Source organism: Ixodes scapularis, unplaced genomic scaffold (assembly GCF_016920785.2).
Source record: "Ixodes scapularis isolate PalLabHiFi unplaced genomic scaffold, ASM1692078v2 PGA_scaffold8__174_contigs__length_109621045, whole genome shotgun sequence".
Taxonomy (NCBI): Eukaryota; Metazoa; Arthropoda; class Arachnida; order Ixodida; family Ixodidae; genus Ixodes; species Ixodes scapularis.
In genome coordinates, this window is record NW_024609883.1 from 9484613 (window position 1) to 9508170 (window position 23558).

Sequence of the window (23558 nt, forward strand, 5' to 3'; positions counted from 1 at the left end):
TTCTTCAGGTGCTCCTGGAAGGTTTTGTGGTGGAGACCTCTGTGGGAGACGTTCATAGCTGCCCAAAAGTCATTGAGAGCTGTCTGCCCCTTTCCTATCTGCTTGATTGCCATGATGGAGCAGATGTTGACTTTGAAGGCCCTCGAGTCTTGCTGGCGTGGCGAAGTCCAGGAATTTGCAATAATGCCGCAATGGGGGCATACGACCGAGTTTTGCTGCCAGTCCGGGTTTGGTGCCTTCTTGGACAGTAAATCCAGTCCCCGAGCAATGCTTGCACACTGTGCAGCAGAGCAGGTTGCTCAAAACGTCAATCTGAACAAGGCAGAACTTCTCACCTTGGCTTGTAGCAGAGGCAGGTGTGGGATTGGGCAGCATGGCTTCAAACTTCCTCTGGGTTGCTGGCATAGCTCCAAGTTCGGCTTGAACGGTATCACGATGTCTAGCTTCTGCTTCGATCTCCTCACGTGTCAGGAAATGTGTCCGCAGATGGGTGCTGGAAGACGCGCTCCCACTTGTCGCGGCAGGCGGAAGACGGGCGCTGGGACCCGCGATCTCGCGAGGAACCACAACGGTCGGCATGCTCGGTACTCCAGGCGTGAGCGGGGCAATGCATTCTTCCTCGACGACAGCCGATGGCACAGAAAATCCATCACTGGAAGTGTTGACGCGGTCATCATTGACGGCACGCCATGCAGAAACTTCCAACTTCGCCATCCGCACTAACTTCGTGGACCGCTTCCGCGCGCCAAACGCGCGCACCGTCTTGTACTTCGAACCCCGCGTCGTGTGCGACCACGAAACAGACGGGCACGCTACACGAAACTACTCGAAGAAAGTTCTGAAAACGATCGTAAAGATGGCGAAAAACGAAGCGGAGCTGACAAAGCAAGAGCGCGTGCAAGCAGACCACTACCAAAAGCAGACGATGCGAGCGGCAACAGCAGGAGAAACGGAGGAGGAGGAGAGCGCTCCGCGCGCAGAGAAATCGCGTCCCAGCCAATAGTAGTCGCGCGCTCCCCCGCACGCTTCTCGCGCGCGCGCTCTGTCCAATCGCGTTCTTGCGATTGCGACATGGAAGAACAGCGACCACGCCGTAACCACGCGGCCGACGCCATTTTGGGAGCTGGCAAAAAAAAGAGAAAGAATTCACGTTCAAAACAAGACTAAGATGGCGGCTGTCGGCCGAACGCGTCGGAAATGGCGAGCACGCGAAGTTGGGGTTGATTTTGACGTTTGACCGTCGCTTGGATGCTACCCAGGCCTCGTAAATAATTGTTTTTAAATATTTCCCCGTTGTATTTGGTGCTGATAATTACAGAGAAGGTAGTTTATGAGATATACAACCGAAAAATAAGGTTTTCTAAAAATCGACTTTTTCGCAATTTTTTGGTTTTCAAAGCCCGCGTCCCCCCTTAACTGTGTGTTATGGAAAAGTTTACCCGCTAGATTTAGCGGAAAAATTTCCCCTGTAAATTTAGCAAAAAAATTCCCCATTAAATTTAGGGAGAAATATATAGAAAATTTCCCGCTAAATGGGAGGGGATCAGGGGAGGAGGAGGGGAGGGTGTGGAGGGGGAGGAGGGGCATACCCTCCCTCCGTGATGCCGAATAGACCCTTTGCAAAACATACAGCACCACGACGGTAGGGAATTTCGGGGACCCTCAGTACAGATCACGCGCTTTCTCGTTGCGCCTCCGCGACTGCGCGCGCATCCCGGCAGCTACCGCCAGCAGCCGTTACAGCCATCCGCCATCCCACCCATCCGCCGAGTTCGTACGTCGTTGGCGATGTACCGTATCTGTGGCAGCGTAAAGGCATCGCGACAGGTGAACTTAAGAGCTCAACTCTTAACCGTTACTCAGGTGAATTTATTTCAATACGTTATTTGTCGTAATTTACCTTCACATATTGAACTGTCACCGAATCCATTTAGTTTGCACCGCAACCGTGGCAGGTTCGACAAAGCGTTGGTGCAGCAGACAGAGTCGGTACAAAGGAGAGGGATGAGAAAGCGGCAGCCGCCGTTGGCTCGGCTGCTCAAAAGTTGTTGCCGTGGTGACCTGCGCCTGCTCGCGTATGTCACGTGGTAGCGGCAGGAGGGGCGTACCAGGGACTCCCATTATTTGTTGTGCGGTGCACGCGGGCTTTTGGGATTTTTGCAAAGGGCCTATTAGAGCTGTGCTCTAATTCGGCATTACAGAGAATCGTAAACATGTTTCTTTTTTCTTAATTATATTTTATTTTAGAAAGACTTTTTGGGGTTTTTTCCCATGAATATTTATACAGTTAACATTTTACTGTTTTATTCATCAAATATTTAAGTATCTAACTGTCGCACTTGCCAGATTCAGTGTGCAACATTCAGCTTGATGTGACGTGCATTCTTGATGTGCACTCCAGGGTACACCGCGGCTCTACCGTGATCTGACTTGCAAACGAGAGAAACGTTGCATTGAATTGAAGCTTATTTGGATTCCGGTAGCCAGGTAAACACAAAAGGCATTTCTGCTCGACTGAGGTTTCTACCTCAGTCGAGCAGAAATGGAGAAAAAAAAAAAGCATGCACGCAGGGAAGAGGGAAACAGCAGTACGATCCTTGTTATCCTTTCCTTTGAAAGGACACGCTTCAAAATCGCGAGGTTCGTGGGGATAATCCGTCAGAGTTGGTTAGTTGAGTTTGTGTCTACGGAAGCACATTAAATCAGTCATATTTATGCTTTCCTAAACGAGAGGGAAGCTCGCGTTTTTACTGTTGACGTTTATATGAAGATAACTGAATTCCAAACTGTTTCCTTGAAGACCTGGGCACTTGGCACACAAAAACCTGATCACAAAAAGAATGCAGCTTTCGCCCTTCTTGTAGAGAAGTCTATGTTGAATGTTTAACCCTTTAACAGTTTAACAAAGGATGATCCCAAAGTCGAACTGGCAACTTGATGAAGAATCGGTCGCGAGGTCACTGATGAGTCACTGACAGCAATGTTCTTCACAAACCACCATTCCAAAACAAATGGCCATTACAAAAAAGAAGATAGGCCATACTTCTCGAGTATACTGACCTTTTTCGGTTAAAACTGAATTTTGAGAAATGTCAACATACCGTTATTGACTTCTTTTTTTTTTTTTTTTTTTTCAGTTTAAACTGAAATTTTGAAACTATTCTCTTTGCTTCACCCACGTGGGGCGTCTTGTGGACATCTTCATGCATGCGTTGGCAGGCACCATTAGGAAATTCAGTGTGCTTTGGCTAAAGTTGAAGCTAGGGCGAGTTGCTACAATGTACTCGAGAATTAAAACAGTGGAAAGGACGAGATACCAGACAAAAAGAGACACACACAGTGTCGTCTGCATCTTACTTTATCAGGTCTCTTGTCCTTTGCACAGTTTTAATTCTCAAATAATTAGAAAATTGAGTAAACTTCTTTTTCTTATTTTCTTTAGGGGATGTGAAAGGCTTTTAAAGCTTTTCTCTTGTTATGGAGAGTAGTTCTTAGAAGAGAAAGTGTCTCGTACCGTAACGAATAGAGACGATTGTACGAATGAAGGATTCCTTTTTGTTGTGGCGTCTCTGCCCACTGCTCGTGTCCTTGTGACCATTTGCTTTGTCGTCTTCTGTTTTAGTCACTGGTCATGACACCCTCCCTTCTACAAACTATGCTGCGTAACGAGAGGGAGGTTCTGAAACCCTTTTTTTTTTTCCCCGTAACGTGGGTGCCGTTGCTTGAGGATGAAGTTGGTGGTTCCTCCTTTGTTACCACGCTGGGCATGATGTTTTGCGGTGCAGTTCGTAAGTGCACAATTGGGTGACGTAGCGCACCTTGTTCAGTTTGTGTTGCGTAGGACCGTGGTACATTGGTCTTCCACAACACCACACCCGACCCTGGTATGTGGCAGCTGCACGCATCCAGACCATTGATTTAGGTGTCAGTGGGTGTCTGTGTCAGTGGGCAAAGAGGCCATCTTGTTCATAAGGTACGCTCACGGTACACAACAGCATCTATGCCAGTGCAGTAGGCTGTGTGATTACCATTAGCAATGATCAACTACCGGAATAGGTTCCTTCAACACAATTCTCAATCACTATCGAGGACAAGAACGTGAGGTGTTCGTCCGTGTAAGTTTGTTGGAAGTAGTTTATTAAAATGTTTCTTTGCGCGACATCGGTACCCTCACCACTCACCGAAGAATACTCTCATCTTCCCGTCGTTGAAGTGGCATCAAGTGACCGCCAACCTGGAAGATGCTGAATTGTAGGAGGATATTAAAGGGACACTGACAGGGTATTTATGCTCGCCGAGGTTTTTAGTTGTATGTGACATATGAGAGTTCAACTACTTAGAACAGAATTTGCGGCTCGAAATTCGGTTTCTTTCCGCCCGAAAACCGCCGTTCAAGAACTGGCCGGTTCGAGTCTCGCTCACTCTCTTTTCCGCGGTCACGGGCCGTTTTCTAAGGTATCATTGCGACCACCAAATTTAATCAAAGTCGTGGGTCACTGAAGGCACACACTCAGTATTAAAAATAGAAAAAAAATATGAAACCCATTTTTTGTGGCTTCTAAAAAGCTGCAAATACGTTGATTGAAAAAAAAAAAGTTCCACAGACAACCGGAAGCATTCTGTGCGTTCGTTGCTTCGCGTATCGTGGGACTCGCGGGGACGGCGATGTCAGCGGACGACGGGCGTGGGACCTCTATTTCAGAACTGTCGTTCGCGGTACCGGCGAATTCTGTCTACTTTTAAAATAGAAATTTGGGCCTGATCAAAAGAATTGGTATTATCCCGTACGACACGCCCGACCACCAAGCCGATTTGCACGAAGACGTCGCCGAGCCGTCGCTCCATTCTCGTGGCTGAAGACATCGCTCGTGCAAACGTCAAGCACGACGTGTCTACTTCGAGTTGAATATGCACGCGTACGATTTCTTTACTAGGTGCGAATGTCGCCAATGTGTGGTGCTTCCCGACTTCGACCCGGGAGTGGTTTTGCTAGAGGAAAATCGACAGCAAACTTTACAACTTACAGTTTATCGGCTAAATTATTACTAAGGAAAGAGATCCACCAGTAAAGAGAAGCCCCAGTAGCTCAGTGGGAAAGACGTCCGCTTCACACGTCATTGGTCCCGATCCCGTTGATCTTTCGGAAACTCTGTCGCACAATGTCCCTTTTTTTTTGGGGACGCAGGACATGTGAGCCAGCCCTTCACGCAACATCTTGGGTGTATTCTTTTCAAAGCTGATCATGGAAATTCACCACGGGCACTCACTACTCATCTCCAACTCCTCAATGTACAAAACAACTCATCTTGGAGTACAGAACAACGAGCGGAACAAACGTAACTGCAAAACAATCGCACGGCGAACAGTTCCCGTACGCCGCATGTCGTGTCGTCTGCTATGGAGAGGAGAAAAAGAAAAAAAAAAACGCACGGTCGGGTGTAGTTACGTGACTTCCACCACTCACTCTCTTCTCTCCACTTCTCCGATCTACGTCGGGCTTCGGTTTCGAGCAGTTGCGTCTTTTGGCTTTATTAAAAAAATACGCTACTCTTTGCAAAATATTAATTGGGTAGTCCTCCGACACCATGATAAAGCGTCTGGCAAAAAATGTAAAAAAATTTTTGGGGGGTGTCAGTGTTTCTTTAAAGGGCAACTCCGCTTCTTTTCCAGTAGTGCAAAACTATACAGTTCTCTTTGTTATCATCTACAAAACCCCCATGGCAAATATTACGACGGAATTCCGCCTAGAAGTTCATTAAAATCGCTGTCAAAGTTTGACAAGCACGAATCCGCTGGTTTTGGTTGAGAGGTGCGGGCCAGACAACACTGCCCGGCTGCATTTCCGCTTCCTCCAAATTCCTTCTCCCGGCACGTCCGCGACGTCATCAAACATGTACAGCTTCTTTTTTGTTTTTTTTTCAATTTTGTTTTTTTTTCTTGGGGAGAGCACGGGTGGCGCCAGCGCCGTGAAAGACGTGAGTGACGCGCTCGGCCGGCCCGGCGCTCGACTATTGATACTACTGATAAGCCGATCGCCTCGTTGAGCGCGGCTTGTGTTACATCGCATACTTTTGAACACCAAGTAAAAGGAGGAGAGGGAAGCTGCTTTTGTACGAATTTTGAGTGACAGGTTAATCTTCTATAATCTTCTGGGAGGAGAACAGCGACGCCTGTGCTAATCCAGGAGGCACAAAGGAGGATCCTGATAAGAGGGAAGCTTCTTCTTCCCTTTGTATATCACGTGGGTGTACATGCTTAGTGATGCCGAATATACAATGTTGTCCGGCTTTGCCACCGTTTCGGTTTCGGTTTGTGATCATGGCTAGAGTAAAATTACACGAAGAATATTTTATTTTTCGTGAAGCAAAGGATTGGGGATTGTTTTTGAGTGCTTCAAAAAGCAAAATCGGCCACTATCTCAAAATTTTTTAAATTAAGCGGAGTTGCCCTTTAAGGCATCTGGAAAAGTCGAAAAATTGTCGAGGAAGTTGTAGGATAATTGGTCGAGTCGACGAAAAGTGGGCGTTGCATTGGCACGATACGAAGGTGAAGGGTGTGGTGTAAGTTGGCGTGGATGGCCTTTGCGCCGAGTAACATTTGCCCGAGGCATCGGTACTGTGCAGCGTAATCCAGCACCCGATTCACCAGGTTAAATGTGAACAACCCTAACGGCTGCTGCAACCCCATCCTCCCTATTTTTTTTAACGGTTGGAGAAATTTTGAGGAATTTTAGAAAAGTAATTTGGTAGACGCTCTTAGTTTTGTTGTCTTCCGATAAGTGGAACTGTTTCTTTACCTTGTTCCTGGGGGTAATGCTAGAGGAGATCCTATATAGCACCGCCATTTGTGACCAAATCAGGAAAGCACTTTCTCACTTTAAAGTGGAATCTTGCATCGAAATAGATAGCCGAGCAGCCGCGTAACGCCATTCTACCTTTTCAACTTTAAACCCCGGCAAAAAGCCGCGAGGGCCGGAAGTTTCTCGCCACAGAACCAAAACACGATCGATCGACGAGTTAAAAATAAAGTTTCGCTGGTAGGCGAGGCTCTTCCAACGTAACCAGTGCCTTTATAGGCACTGGTCACATTGGTCGCACTGGCACTGGTCACACATGTTTGGATTTAATTGGGAAGAACCGTTCTACTTGCAGAGCCCAAGAGGACGGAGGCGTGCAGCCCAGATCCCACACCGCAAGGGTCCAACGATTCCACGCCGGGTGCCGGTTCTAACGTGGCCTTCGACGAACTCGGCGGTAAGCTGCGACGGTTGTTGGAATAATTGCTGCGCTATTCACGAGCGAGGCCCGTGCGTTTGTCTACTCTAGAATGAGCGCTTGTATGACTCGTCCTTGCAGTCGGTAAGAAAAGCCTAGAGAAGGTCACAACTGAGCTAGAATCTGATGCAGCTACAGTTTTCGGTGGTGAGCACCCTCGGGGCCTTCCGACTCCGACAAAAAAAAAAGGCAAAAAAGAAGTAAAGGTGTTCTCTGCCCAAGTATGGGGATGCGGGACAATACTGATTGGAAGCGCTCCATGCTCCTGTCTAACCCCTTTTGTGGTTCTTCCGAGTGGTTCTTGTTGCTGTACGTAAGTTGCAAAGGGGGCAAGGGGTCCTTTTCTGGGGTCGTGCCGGGGGCCGGATAAAACTGCCCCGCGGGCCGTATGCGGCCCGCAAGGCAGTTTTGCCGATCCCTGGCTTAGAGGGCTTCTCCGCTTCTCTTTCTTACCTCCTTGCGCGCAATGGCGCGCAAAACCGAAGTCCAGACTACGCTGTGCAAAAAAAAAAAAAGCTTTTCTGTTTTTTTTTTTTTTTTTTGCTTCCCTTGGATCTTTGCGAATTTTTTTAACGCCTCTTGCAAGGCGTTTTGTTCGCCCACGCTGCCCATGCATTCGCGACCTCGCTGCACAAGGTTAGAAAAGTGCGTTCATTTCACGCGCGTGGGGGGGGGTCAACATTTTGACGTCCCAGTTGGGGGTGCGTTTATTACGCGAGTGAAAAAAGAAGTCGAAATTTTGAGAGCCCACTTGGGGGGTGCATTCATTACGCGAGTGCGTTCATTGTGCGAGTAAATACGGTATGTATGAAAGTAAAGAACTCGATGCAAAGTGAAATGTAAAGCCCTTTATGAAAAAGCCGCGACATCATGTCAGTTCATAGCGCTAGGTGAGGAGTGTGTTCGAAAGGGAAAAAGGATTGCTACCTCTCTTCGTGTATTTTGTGGCATATTGTCTAGATTTTTGTATAGAGGCAATCTAGTTGGCTTGGTGCCTCTAGAGTAGCAGCCACATGTTAGTGGAAAGTCCTAAGCCTACGCATATTTGTTCTTGGTGTTTATGTATCATACGCACGTCAATAAAGGCGAGAAGTGAGTCGGCCTCAATGTCTGGCAACTTTGCATCTTCTCTCATGAAAATATTTGGCCAGTACGGTAAGAGTGCTAACGTAGAACCTTTAATGCATCGCACTATACGTCCGCACATGCACGTCGAATCGAAGTGGAGATACGTCTAGAATTGTATTCCCGTTGCCTGGGACTAGAATTCTAGTTTTCGTCCTGCGCGATGCCGAGCTGCGGTGCATTAACATATTTGGCCGTAGATTGCATCGTCGGTAGTGGTTCCGTGCAAACCGAACTGTAAGAGTGGTCACAATCGAAACTTTCGCCCCTGATCCACCACTTTTGGATCTTGCACCCCCCCTTCGGAGACTCGCTCTGAGGTCCTTGGTAGGAAACTCGAGGAAGCAAAGATCCCCAGTAGGGGGACGTGCCTCGTGCAGAACTGGTGGCAAAAGACAAGTCACAATGGGTGCAACAGCGACGAACCAACGTGAGCTTGCATGATTGATTGAAGGTCGAAGTAATATTTGCACTCTTCAGACACTGAACTGAAAAACTCTCAAGCCGGGAGTTTGGAAACGTTGAATCATTGTCCACGACGTCGAAGGAACGCAAGTCCACTTTCTTTTGTCGCTCTCTTTGCAGATGCGTGGCAAGAAGCCAAGCCCCAGAAGAAAAAGAAAAAGGCCCGCAAGGACTAGGACGCACGTCTCGAGAAGTCTCGACCCGGATCCGAGACACGGGACCGGGAGCGACACGGGTCGAAGCTGCCCCGCCCGCCAGGTCGCCCCGAAGACGTTGCGCAGTGTGGACTGGGTCGCTGTGCCTGGAATGCATCCTCGACCGGTGTGTTTACCGCACCCTGAAAAGTGGCACCTCGATTTTAACTCGGTGACGTCGTACCAAGTGTCAGGTTGTCGCCGGCCGCGATCTTGGCGGTGTTGTGGCGGCGGCAGACATGGCAGGCGGACGCCTGCTCCGCTGCAGCTCGATGGAAGCGTCGATGGCCGGAAGATGGGACGCCGCGACGATGGCGACTCTGCTTCTGGGACTTTGTTTGCTGGCTCTTTGGGACCATGTTCAGTGTACGGGCGGAACGGGATGCCAAATGCACTGGTCGAAGGCTCGTTCCAAGCGCCGCAGGTGCGGGGAGTGGCCGCCGTTTGCGGCACGTTTTTGGCAGCGCACCGGGGGCCTTGGGCATCTCGAGCCTTCGTCGTTCTCGCCTCGTCAAGGTCGCCCATCTCCTCGGGCGCTGCCGCCGATTCCTTCTTTTTTTTTTAATCGATATAGTTTTTAAGTTTTTTCTCGGTCCGCGGGAAGGTGCACATAGCCTGTCTGCATTGACCCATACTTTTACTACTCGAAACGAAAAAATGAGCGGCCGCAAGGCCCGGGGCATTGTTTTTAAAGGGGGAATGCTTTTTTTCCTTTCCTGCGCTTTTTGTTTTTAATGGGGGCCGTCTCAGGGTGGCCATCGTGAAAAAAAAGCCGCGCATTGGCATCAAATTCTGCCTGGCAGCACTCTCGTGTGCCAGTTCTTTTTAGCGCTAGCTTAACGTTGATATTTCGTAAAGAAAAGGGCCCATTTTTGAGCAGGAGGTATAACGCTTCAGTGTGGAGGAGCTGTTCGAACTTCCAAGTGTTTCGGTTTGGTGAAACGAAGTTCGAGCTCGTAACTGCAGTACCCCGGGCAAACTGCTAACGTGTTAACGTAGTCGCTTTCTTATTTGTTCCCACATCTTTGAATTTAAAAAAGCGATCGCGAATCAGCTTTTCAAGATGGCTGCCACGACGAGACCCCGAGCGCCGCTGCTCTTTATCAAGATGCTCAAGTTGTGTATGCACTTCACCGTTCGAGTTTTTGTCGGCGGTGAAGCCCGACATTGTCACCCCGATGGTCATTTTTATTCCTCGGTGCCCCCTTTCCCCCCTCCTCTCCCCGCGATGCGATTCCCGCAATTCCTCGACGCCCGCGCAAAAACCCACCGTGGTCTTTGCGTTCGCCGTCGTCCTTCATTTGCACGGAGCAGACGTCGGCGGCCACGTATCGAAAGTACAGGCGGATTTTGGGGGCTGGGGCAAGTGTGAGACGCCGGAGTTCCTCGCTCTCTTTTTTGTCCGGCGGTTATCGCAGGGGGGTGGGGGGTGCACGGTGTTACACTCCATGATGCAACCGGTTGTCCCCCGTTGGCCGTTGTGGGGAAGGCGTCTTTATTTGATGCGCTGTACATACGCAAGATGGAAATGTGGTGCGGTGACGATTTGTTCAGTGGCCGGGTCTTTGTTTGGACTCGTACCACCTATTTTTTTTCCTAATAAAAAGCGTGCGAAACGACAGCCCGTGCTACGTCGTATTTTCAAGTTTGTAGTCGTAATACACGAGTGAGCGAGCAACGCCACTCGTGGTTGTGACGCCGAGGAAGACCAATTGCTCGCAGTTGTGCTCTTCTGTTATCCGGTTGGCAATGCTCAAGCTGTAAAAAGTTGTTTACAAGGTGTGCACACGTTTGCAAGCTGCCTCGCTTCGGAGGCTGGTCTGGCCACTGTGGCTGGGAGACTCCTTGTTGGGGCAGCAGTCTGGCAACTGTGGGCTTGCCTCGCTATTAGACTGTACAGACCAGCAGCGAGATGGTGGCGTCCAGAGGCTGCGCTCCGGAAGCGTAAAGGAGAACTCTCGCATTTGCATCAAAGTGAGACGGGCTGCATCGCAATTGCTTACGGGGGAACTCGCTGGCACCTTCTGTGGGCTAGCCCCGGAGCACTCGCGATCTCTGTACTCGAAGCAATTCCGACAATATTATGAGATTGTTTCTCGTAGATGGTGGGTGGATTTGATCTCAAAAATGCTGCAAAGCCTTTGGCTATCTGTCTGGTTTATCTAGCTTTGACCATCTATCTGGTAGATGGCTGGCTACTGAATTCGGCAGCATTATTACCTCGGAAGCCTCGGAAGCCTTGGACGCCTTTCAAATGATTATTTATTTATATATTTATTTATTTATTCTGCTCAATGTGCTCACAAACAGCTCGAGGCCTTATTAGTGCACACATATTACAAGCAATAAAAGAACACAAACAAATTATGTCGCTTGTAGAGTCATTTGCGAGAGTTCTCAATCAATTCAACCAGCTTTGTTCCTTTTCTTTTTCCTAAAGGATCTGCTTGACATAAAGTAGCCTTTAAGGGCCCACCACACTAACCTACAGCTAACTGTCTGTAGTCGGTGATAGGTTGAGGACCCAGTAGATTCTCTGCCTCTGGCATGCAGTCATTTCCTTTGCTGCAGTCACTTCTTTTCTATTTTTGGCTGTTTGGATGTTCACCAAAAAATTATGCGACTAAACTTTTTGTATCCAACAAGATGTCTCCTCCTTGCATGTCAGTATGTTTCGAGATGCGCTTCTGCACAAATTTGGAAGCGGCTTGAAAATGACTGCTGGGTTCCTTTATCACCTAGATGGGCTGGTAACCACAAAGGGAACCAGCTCACTTAATACCATATTTAGCAACATGAAAAACGTTTTGACGAGGTTTTTTATTATCCAACCAAAGGGGCTAGTGTTGCGCAGATATTCTAAATTTCAAATAGTAGTTTCAAATAATACACTATTCGATATTCGCTTAGAGATGCACTGCAAGAAAGCACCACCCACAGAGCTTACTTTAGCGAGGGTTGCTTCTCCGCAGTGCACCGGTGCTTGCTGAGAAGCGCACTCAACAGGGTAACTCGCCGCGATTATTTGGAAAAGTATGAATATAGCAATTGTGTGCTTGGGAGAGAAGCACACTTTCAAGTCGGGATCGCGCACGTGCAAGCCTGGTATAATTCAAAAGAAGCTGAAACTTTGTGAATGTTTATATCTGCATTGCAGTAAAATGTTAAAAATTAAGCTACGACTTATGCAAGAGTATATCGTAAACGGAGAAGGGTTGACCAGCGTAAAACTGAAAATAAAGGTCTAATCGGCAAACTTGGGCCAGACACAAAAGAAAGAATGAGCAACGCAGAAAAGCCGAAGTGGGCGCCGCAGCGGCGGTGACGTCGCTGGCGTCTTCAACACGAGACTGCGAGGGAGAACAAGTCGGCAAGGCCGTACTCTGCTCCTTTTCCACTACACTCGGTGTCTCGAATATTCAACCTTTGGAATATTTGACCAAATATTCGAAAGGAGGAATGGGGGAATCCCAGCCCTTCTCTGCCTTTCTTCCTTTCCTTTCTGTTGAACAGGTGGGCATACGCTCTCTCCCCTGTAGCTTTAGCTGTACTGTTTTAGTGAGATGGAGCATAGAGCGAGAGTGACTCTGCAAGGTCACGTGGCCTACTTTTACACTCGGGGTAAGAGTAAACTCGAATCTTCTAAAAGCATGAAGAAGCATTCTTTCTCAATCATGCATGCGGCATTATGTTAGGCAGAGATACCCTGACAACCTGGTGTTCATTACTCGTGGGTCTTTTTTTTTTTTTTTTTTTCAAATTGAAGAATTTTTGTTTAGTGCAAGAATGTAAATCCACTCAGTCGGGTACAGCTGAGCATCTCTATAGGCTAAAGTTTGCCAAATTCGTCATTTCCTTGCCTTCCCAAGGCATCAGACTTTCTGAGGTCACTGTTCATAAATATAGGATCAAAATTAGCTTTTAACTGGACAAGTGGAAGCCTGGGAACAGCCTTCACGAGTTTAAATTAGTTTTCATTCAAGTATGGGGCAACAATAGCGAAAGGCTTGGAAAAACAATTCAATTAGAAAATATTCGGCCAAAACCACCGTTCACTATTAAATTTGCTTCGAACTTGAAATTTACTGTTCGCACGACTAAAATGGGCTCAATGTTCTGCTGAACGAAGTTGTGTATCTTAAAGGGGTCATGAAACGATTTTCCTACTTTGTCCTTAGCTTTAATCCTCAACTCAAATGCAAATTGTAAAATCACGTGGTCGTGACATTCCTTCGGCACCGGTGCGATGACTCCTAGCTTCCACCGTGCTTTTTATGCACACCATAGAACTTGTCATTCCCCAGTGACGATAAGTTCCGTCAGGGCACTCATTGGCCACAAACGCGAATCCGAATATTCGTCGACGGATTGATTGTTGACGAGCGCATACATCCGAGTGACGCAGTTCTCGTGTCCAATGCGTGAGCTGGGCTCTGCTGACGTCAGTTTGGCGCCGGTGACGCGCTTTTGGAACCGCGGATGTGTCATAGTGAAAAGGCGGAGAGCTTTCGAAGGAAAGAAGGTACAAAATAGCCCGCTAGATTTTCAAATGTTCGTACCGAAAAGCTGGCTTTTGACCTTCTAGCCTTTTTTTTTTTGGCCAACTAAACGATATGCGATTAGTAAAGTCCCAATTTAAAATCATTCATCCCAACCCGAAATTCGTTTCATGGCCCCTTTAAGTATCATATTTACTCAAAGATAGGTCGACCCTTGTGCACTAAATTACTTGCAGAAAACCTCCTACTCCTGATAAGAAAAAAATTATCATCTTGGCCTTCGCACCTCCACGTCATGGCGCTTGCAATGCGTTGCCAATGTAGAGCTTCACTGCTTTGCACCAGTGCATCGCGGCAGAGCATGTTTCCTCAAGGGGTTAGGAAATTTTGAGGGTTAACACCCGTTTTTAAAGGTATACTTCAACGAAATTTAAAATATTCCCGTCGTGTTCAAAAATAGGTTAAATATGATCCACAATATCCGTAAATGACAATCGCCCGTTTGTATTTTGATCCTGGTGGCTGTATATTTCGTTATAAACGGCCCACTCTGGCAACCGCTCGAAGAAGGCCCAGCTTAGAGCACGTGACATCCAACGCAATCGTGACGTAGGTCGTCTCAAGACGAGCAAAGCTACGGCGAGGCTGACGTCGAGAGGATGGCCTAGTCGTTCCAGCCACCGAAGCGGCTGCTTTTATACGAATTTTGAGTGACGGGTTAATCTTCTATAATCTTGTAGGGGGACAATAGCGACTTCTGCGACACACAAAAGGGATTCTCGGGAAGAGGGGAGTTCCTCCTTCTCCCCTTCTCTCGTCGTGGCCGAAGACGAGACAACCTCCGTCACTAGCTGTCGAGGTTCCTAGACGAGCATTACAAACGAGGCGTTAGCGACATCCACCAGGTGCTCTTTGCTAATCGTTTAATTCGTTTTAAAATTCCTTTTCGCGACTTTTTTAACAAGATATTGGTATGTTCCATGTGATACTGCTCTTTTGAACATATATAGACCAAAAAATGAGCGCCGAAATTTCGTTGTAGTATCCCTTTAAATAATAGTACAGAAATATAAGGTGGACCTATATTTGAGTAAATATGATGAAAGTATAAACTTAGACTCGGTAGTCTTTGCGACTCAAACATGGCATATCAATAATTCGAAATATATGCAATCATATTTGCCTAGAGCATCTCGTATGGAAACAAATGTTTCCAAGTGATTGAGCACAAACATTGTGTGTGAAGAGACTTAATTACCATGAAAAGGTTGCTCATGGACGGGGGTCTGCAACCGATTACAGTAAAACCTCGTTTTAACAAAGTTGAAGGAGCAATCGTAATTATTTCGTTATAACCATTAGTTTGTTATAGCCAATGTCCATTTCCTCCCACTATTAGCAAGCAAGGGGAATTATGATTGCTTTGTTATATCCATTAGTTTGTTATATCCAATTTTGTTATAACAAGGTTTTACTGTAATAATGAAACCTACTTTCCATTTTCATCCAAGAAGCTGGATCTATTATTGCCTATTTATACTGATCCCAATGTCCATAAATGTTAGTGCTGTATCTATCTTTCGATGTTCTCTTGGATCAGCATTTATGCAAGCTGCAAAAGTGATGTTAAGTTATAGCAGTATAGATATTTTATTAAGGCCCTTAACTGTGTCTTGTTGAGATGTGCTGCCCAATGAGGATTTCTCTTGGTGCCGAGGGTGTTAAGGTAAAATCATGTTGCTTTAAAATGTTTCAAAGCAGAACTTGCAAAACATTTTCATGTGAAACATTCTTTGGCTAGGTGCTTGGCCTTTCATGAAGCCCAAAAGTGAGGCCTGGTTAAAAGCATGGCCGTGAGGCTTGACACTGACTTGGGCGGAAGAGATCATTGCAGTAAAAAAGCATTTGCACCAGGCAGGAATCAAACCCAGAACACATAGATTATTAAGCGAGTGTCTTTCGAGCATGTCGCGACATTGCTGTCTAGTTAAGGTGTCATTTGGCGGTAAAGCCCTGCGGGGCATCCGCTTTGCGTCTGGCAGATAGTTTGGCACTCTGTCGCACGTTTTGAGGACTCGGTTTAGCGCCGGCATCTCCATTCCAGGAATTGCGATCGGGTGTACATGCCACGTGTTAAGCCTGTCACTGACTGACCAAGAGCGCTAACTGCACATTTCACGTGCAACCAATATGCCCAGCAATTTTCAAAACATTTTTTTTTCAGAAAAACTTCAAGAATGGGAGTGCAGGTGGACTATTAATATCTATTATTAATAGTCTTGTTAATTTCACTCTCTTGCATGAGGCTGTGCTCAGTGGCCATTTGTGGGCTTTTATTCAAGGTGAACTGAAGACTCCTTCCATAAGAAAAGCTTATGTCAACCAGAATTAAAAATTTATTTTCACTCGGAAATGCCTACATATTACCAGTTTTTCAAGTTCAAACCATCGCAAAGTACTAATTTCCTGAATGCTTTGCCTAACATATTTCTATTTCTGCTGCTACACTTTTGGAAAAGTTTGGCCACTAACTGAAGAACCCATACCGGCTGAGACTATGTACAAATATGACCAAATACCTGGGCCAGAAAGTCGTCTATTGTGTGGAGATTATAGCAGCAGCTGGAAGCCAGACAGCTTTAAAATGGCACCTGGCAGGTAAGTGAGGGTGTGAGTTTGAGCCCGAACAGTTTCACGAGTTTGGTGGGTTTGCGACTTCATGAGTTTATGGTTTCATAAGTTTGGGATTTTATGAGTTGGGCGAGTTCATGGGTTTGATGAGTTCACAAGTTTGTGAGCTGGTTTCATTTGTAGACAGATAATTTGGCATAATTTCAGTTTAGTATCCCCTTAAAGGGATACTAAACTGAAATTTCGAGCTTACAAAACAAGGCAGGACGCTGCAAAAACCAAAAACGTCGCTCACACAGCGATATCTTTAACGGATCACCATACTTTTAAAAAAGAAGTGTGCGATTGAACTTGGCCGACGAGACAAGGCACATTATGATTCCCATTCCCTCTCCTCCTCGCTACATCCCGTCAAGCTGGTGAACCGAAGCGAGGAGGAGAGAAGCGAGGCCGCTTCCCCTCATTCTCAAATTCTCCCGGGGGACAGTTACGTTAAAGAACTCGCTTGATCGCGCCCTTCTTTTCCTGTTTTGGAGTTCGTAGTATCCCGTTTAACGCTCCTGCGGCCTTATTTTGCGAAATCTAAATTTCGGTTCAGTATCCCTTTAAAGAGACACTGACAGGGTATTTATGCTCGCCTAAGTTTTTATTTGTACATTACATACGAGAGCCTAACTACCCAGAACACAATACGTGGCTCGAAATTCGTTTTCTTTCCACCCGAAAACTGTCGATCTAGAATGGCCAGTTTGAGTCACGCTCATTCTCTTCTGTGTGCTCACGTGCGTGGTTTAGACGCAAGCACCAAATGCAAGTAGTTGGGGGTCATCGACGCAACACACTCAATATTAAATATAGAAAAAAATGATACCCATTTTTTTATGGCTTCTAAAAAGCTGCAAATACGATGATTAAAAAAAACTTGCACAGCCAAGTGACTTCTGGTGGAACTCTCTCCTCTATATTCCTTCCTCCCCAATTCAGTCCAGTTTCAGTTTCAAGCAGTTGCGATTTTTCACTATGTTAAAAATATGTGCGACGCTGTAGCAAAATATTGATTGCGTTGTCTTCTGACACCATAATAAATCGCCTGGCAAAAACTTTTGTTTAAGGGGTGTCATTATCCTTAATGTACACTGCACAACACTGTTAGTGCACGCATGACTTTGCTTCAAAAGAGTGTACCCAGGTGGGCAGCAAATTTTACAGCATATGGTTGTGTCCCCTATGGCTACTTCCTGCTAGAAAACAACCTTCAAAAAGAAAAACACAAGCATTGTTTAGACTGCAGTTTGGGCAAGTTGGTTCTTCAACCTCCGATGTTACAGCACACAAAAGCAGACAATTTGCTCAGGCACACAAAAAGAGAGACGCACAGCACTGACCAACAACTGTTTTTTTAATGTTGTCGTCATTTGCTCTTCAATTCATTAAAAGATACAATTCAAAATCTCTGCTACTTTTGACTTGCACTTGTGGCTAATATAACTCCTTCCCTCGCTAAAGATAGAGATAGGGTGCTGACGCACTGGTCGTTTAGTTGCTCTGTATTTTTGGCTTCGATAATCTCTTCAGTAATTTGGTCCTTATTCCTGCCTAGTATGGTGCAGTTGGTTAGGCCTTCCGTACAGCCGCAATTCTAGGAATGAATTCCCAGGTGTCCAGAGTTGGCTTTGATAATGTTGCGTCCTCTCAGTCGGTCATTTGAAACAACGTCTAGCCTGGCAATGTAGTGTCTTCCACACGAAAGTGGAAAGAAGTAGACCTCTCCAGCACAAGGTAGCAAAGCGGGATTGGTGTTTCTTAGTACAGCTCCCCAATCGATTAGATGATGACTTAACTTTTTTACATTAGCCGGAGAGCTTATGTAAGATTTTATGCATGCATTGCATCCTACACTTCACGCAGGAAGCAATGCCCAAAATATGTCGGCCACCAGTTGCTCGATTAACTTTTGGAAAGGTCTGTGGTGATAGCCATCTGGTGAGAAATACGACGAGTGGTGTGCATTAAATGACTCGAGCTGGCATTTTTTGTGACCCACGCGCTCGCCCAGCAGCCCGAATTTCCTTCCGTGCGAGCCACCACATTTGCTCCTCAACCTTTTGCAAGATTCTCAAGACCTCAGTCTCGAAAGACTCTGTCTCCTAAGGGGACTATGTGGCGATAGCCGTCTAGCGACAAAGACGAGCACATGAGATCGGCACAAATACAACAGTTCCATCCGAGATTCAAGGCCGGTCATCTTTTCTCCTCCTGCAACTGCTACGGGCCTCCTGCCTGGGCCAAATTCGCAAAATATTGGCTACAACAGAAAGGTTGACCTTATAGTTCTCGAAACCACACACACACCAAATGCTTCCGAGGGATTACGAGGCTTGCGGAGAGTTTGGACTCAAAACTGGTTGGTAGGGGAGCTTGAGCTGGTTAAGCTTGCGGAACTCCACGAGGTGTGCAAGCACGTGCTCGAGCACCTGCCGGGGATCGGCCGAAGAGGTGGGAACCCCCACCACCTGGCCGCACTGCACCAGGTAGTAGTGTAAGTCCTGGTCGGTGCACTTGTTGGCCAGCTGCGCTAGACGCCTGCTTTCGGAGCTCAGGGCCTCGTCCAGGTCGAAGAGCTCCAGGGCCGGGTGACTGGCCTCTTGGAAGGACGGTGGAAACACCTGCAAAGTTGTTCACTACTGAGGGATCTTTCTATTCCAGAAACTTCTCCAAGTTGTCTGTACAGCCATGGCTATGGCCTCATGGTGGCCAGAGATATGGCGGGACCACCGAGAAGACGAGGCCTGCACGTCATCGTTAGTGGATCCCCAGGCGGCAAACACGCTCAACGAGAGTATAATGCACAGCTGCAGACTAGCAGGCAGTCAGACTGCCTGCTAATACAGCACAATCCACTTTTAACGATACTGCAAATAACCATGTACAGTCAAGCCCATTTATATCGAACTCCCAAAAAACCATCTGCCAGTTCGACATAGCGGGTAATTCGATATAGTGCCGCTTATAACAATCAGTTTCTAGAGGACCATGTGTTTTTGCATTGGGCATCCACAGTCCAGATACAACAATAATCGGTTATGGCGACTGCATTTTCGAGTTTTCTCATTATCGTGTCGGGTGGATTGCACTAAATGTACCCCACCATGCACAAAGATTGTCTGCTAAAGAATATGCTGGCATTTGTAAATATTGTTGGCTAACAAATGTGCCACCATTTGCAAAGACTCTCTTAGGAAGAGCACCACCATTTGTAGACATTCTGTTAAGTAGTGCATCACTATTTGCAAGGACAGCCGCTAGCAAATATAACTCATCACAAGTAAATTGTCTACTAACAAGTATGCCACCATTTGTAATAGAGATAATCGGTTATCCGTTTATTAGAATTACCAGATTTTAATCTGAAAACCGGATAACCAGCTATTTGAATAACCGGTTATGTCATGCGGTCATCCAGTTAAGCACTAAATATCCAGATACTCAAATATTCTTATACATTATCCTTTACCTAAATCTAGATTTTTCGGCCAAAATAAATGTTTGCCCCACAGCCTTTCCCAATTTTTGCCTGCACATTTTCAAAAGTATAGGGAATCTTCAGAGATCACTCATTCATCTATCCATCCAACCATTGTGCCCCTAAAGGCTAGTTAAGAACAGCACCCATGGGGACAACATAAATTATCTGTTTTTGTTTCTTATGCAGCGCTAAGCTAACGTACCTAAATGTCGCGGCAAGCAGCCGAACACTGACAGCATTCGCTTGAGTGCACAATCATTTCAAAGTCTGCCCTGTCTGTTAGTCAATGCACCACCATTTGGAAAGACTGCTGGTCAGTGCACCACCATTTGTAAAGGCCGTCTACTAGGAAGTGCACCACCATTTGCAAAGACTCCTAGTCAGTGCACCACCATTTGTAAAGGCCATGTACTAGTAAGTGCACCACCATTGGCAAAGACTCCTAGCCAGTGCACCACCATTTGTGAAGATTGTCTGCTAGTCATTGCATCACCATTTGCAAAGGCTGTATGTTAATCAGTGCACCACCATTTGCAAAGACTATGCTAGTTAGTGCACCGCCATTTGTAAAAACTGTCTGCTGGTCAGTGCACCACCATTTGTAAAGGCCGTCTACTAGTAAGTGCACCACCATTTGTGAAGATCGCCTGCTAGTCATTGCATCAGCATTTGCAAAGACTGTATGTTAATCAGTGCACCACCATTTGCAAAGACTCTGCTAGTTAGTGCACCACCATTTGTAAAAACTGTCTGCTGGTCAGTGCACCACCATTTGTAAAGACAGCCCGCCTGGCAGGTGCAACACCGTTTTCATAAATTTCAGGCTAGCAAATGTGCCACAATTTATTGCTTGCACTCACCGCCGGCTGCAATGGCGGCAGGGGGCTCTCAAACTGGGGGCTGATGAGCCGCAGGGGTTCGTGGGGCACGCCCACCTCCTCGTATGCCCTGAAGATGACGGATAGCCCAGATTACTGATCACTAATTTCTTCAGAATGCTGCAAGTACCATCACTGTCGCGGTTTTGAAGTCCGAGGAGAAGAGAAGCGGTACTGGCGAGGAACGCGAGAAGCATGAGCGGGCATTCGAACGCCGGTTTTCCCGAGGGCCGCATGCACTGGCGTCCAGGCTTCACTCCTAAGATCCAACCCGGCTGTACTCCAGGGGACGAGCCTTTACCATCGAGCCGGCCCTGCAGTCCCTCAAGTACCGGAAGCCTGCCTTTGGCCTCGCTCCAAGGAAGCGAGAGAATCTCCCACCAAGTCCCGCAAGTTTGCCTCGGCGTCGCACCGAGGAAGCGGGACAGTCTGTCGCAAGATCCTCACCAGGGAAGCGAGCCGTCACCGTGCGAGTGACGCAACTCTCTGGGCCCCAATGAACCGTCGCCATGGATTCGGACTGAACTGTTTATTCATTTCTGTGTCAAACACTCATAATTTATTTCTGCATTGGATGTTTTGCAATGGCTTTCTTTTTTGATCGGTCTAATTTTCATTTTATATACGTTTTTCTTTTCTCTAATTATTTTATTCACGTGTCCCGGGTCTGCCTCCTTCCTCGCACACCCTCAAAGAAATGTGGCAATCACTAACCCACAAATACGGAATGTGCAAAAATATTTTAGGTCCATGGTGGTGGCACGTAGTGCAGGTAAGTAAAACCAGAGGAGACGTCTAAATAAGCCTCATAGGCACGTGCACTTCACTTACAGCTACTATCTACAGACTATTTTGCCTTTGGCACTTCTGCTACATGTCAAAGTTTGCAGTGCCATTTCTAGGAATGAGAGAGGATTACTCGAAAGAAAATAAACATTTCCACATTATAACCATTACTAAACTTTAATTTCAGAAAGTGCACACGCTAAATTTTTGGGTGTGCTCTCTTCTAACATTTTTGAAAAGTATGTGCAATGCAAAGTTAAATGTGTGGTTCACACTCGTCCTTGGTAGGGAATGTAAGGCTGCGGATCTCCGTAAAAGATGAACAATATAGAGTGCAACACATTTGAACCAAAAAAGCGATTTTTTTCCCGCACGGCCAAATATCTGCCATTTAGACCCCACGCGTCACACAAACTTCAGTGGCATGGTTTGGTACTCGACACTAGCAAGTAAATTTCCACAAGGTGCTGATATCTCTGGGCTAACTGGGTCGCGCAGCATCCAGTGTTAAGGACCCGAGTTACACTGCCCATTACGTGGGCAAATCTAAAAATCTGTTTGATTTCACACAAATAATTTAGTTACACTACCACAGTTGAACGTTTTTCACTTGTAACTGTGTTGCGTGTTTGTTTAGACAGTGGGAAGTTGATCGGCCCCAATGGACGTCTGGTGTCTCCGATGTAGAGGACCCCAGGGATCCTGGGGTCCTGAGGGCTCAAAGCCCAACCCGGGGATATCCACATGCACAGAGCTGCAATGTACCCCCAACACACTCTGCCACCAGTCCCCAAAATATTTGCGCGAGAGCTCACTTATTTTCCACCTTTTAACGCAATTTTCGCTAATGCCAATGCTTTTCTTTAGACGATGTATTTACTTTTTATAACACTCGCAATTCCTGGACCACCCTGGTGTCGTCATTTTAAGCCTCGTAGCTCCTTCGTGCATGCGAACCTTCACTTTCTGGAAAAGCCAGAAAGTGCCATTAGTGTTGCTAATTTAGCGGTTTTTCCACTAAATTTAGCAGTTTTCTCGGTCGTCTAGCGGGAGAAATGGGCGTTTTGCGGGCGGTGGGATTTTTAGCAATTTTCAAGTCACGTTAGCGTTTTTTCTTGTTTTTTGTTTTTTCGCTTTTAAATGTTTTTGAATTTACATTTATGATTCATAAACTACTTAATTTTTGTGGTAGGTTAGACTCACGGGGTCGTCTTTCTTGCTTTCTGGCAGAAAAATTGTTGCGAGTGAAACGCTTGCAACGCCATTGAGATATTACAGTGACGAAGCTCCAGACACGCTTCCGAGTGATTTAGGTGGGATTTCCTCTTTTAAGTCTGCCAGTGAAATGCACTAAATGACCTATGCACAAACATTTTGAAAACAGGGGAGATTAGGATCCTAAGCTTCGAGAGCGGTTATTGGAAGCTCCAAGCAACATTAGACAACTCACATGCCCTGGAAAATTGAGCTTTTTCTAAAGCACGTGAATTTTGTCACTAAAGTTTTGAACTGCCACAAAATATTGCGCTAAAGATTGGAACAATGGAGGAGCACGTCGCCAGGTGTGGCTGACGACACCTACACTGGTGACACCTACAACCTGGTATGACAGTAAGATCATGCAATGGACGCTGTTCTGTGCATGGAAGCGATCTGCGTGGAACGTAACTACCTTCTAAGGGATCTTTTATTTATTGTTCTGTTTTTAGACTAATTATAGCAATAAATTGTGCGCACCTCAAAATTAGCGGTTTTTCAAGAATCCCAGAGTAAGTTTCTGATTTTTCAGTGGCAATACTGCGTGCCACATCGGGAAAATAAGGTAAAATAGAATAATATAATGAGGAAAAATATGAACCAGACTGATTCCCGATGTCCTAATGAACAGGATCGTTGGGGGTGCGCATAAATAACCGACAAAGGACGATTTTCGTGAGCGTAATAAAAACTGGATTCGTCTCACAAAGAAATGCCATCGACATTCATTAAAAATATATGTATAAGTGCCGAGTAAATAATCAATAAAATTTCAAAGATTTCTACATTATTTCAGTGGAATTTAAAGTAACTTTTAAGCCTTTCCACGTTCAGGAACAAATATTGGTCTCAATTCTTGTCATGTTTTATGTCGCTATTGTTATCGATAACAGTATCGTTTAAAGTCGCTATAATAAACACGA

The 23558-nt window shown here is 46.3% G+C and overlaps 2 protein-coding genes across 4 annotated transcripts in view; one reads left to right on the forward strand and one right to left on the reverse strand.

The window, feature by feature from the left end:
* LOC8041294 (proteoglycan 4) overlaps positions 1-10679 on the forward strand; it is a 34234-nt gene extending 23555 nt beyond the window's left edge. The window contains exons 8-9 of the mRNA XM_029993909.3: positions 7152-7253; positions 8985-10679. Coding sequence (XP_029849769.2) covers positions 7152-7253; positions 8985-9040 — 158 coding nt within the window. The 3' untranslated portion in view covers positions 9041-10679. The remainder of the gene's footprint in view (positions 1-7151; positions 7254-8984) is intronic.
* A 6890-nt stretch (positions 10680-17569) lies between these two features.
* Positions 17570-23558, reverse strand: part of LOC8041278 (intraflagellar transport protein 52 homolog) — a 45893-nt gene continuing 39904 nt past the window's right edge. For all 3 annotated transcript variants that reach the window (XM_029993921.3, XM_029993927.2, XM_042286638.1), the window contains 2 exons: positions 20575-20662; positions 17570-18854 (listed from right to left, as the gene is read on the reverse strand). In XM_029993921.3, the coding sequence (XP_029849781.2) occupies positions 18558-18854; positions 20575-20662 (385 nt within the window). In that variant the 3' untranslated portion in view covers positions 17570-18557. The remainder of the gene's footprint in view (positions 18855-20574; positions 20663-23558) is intronic.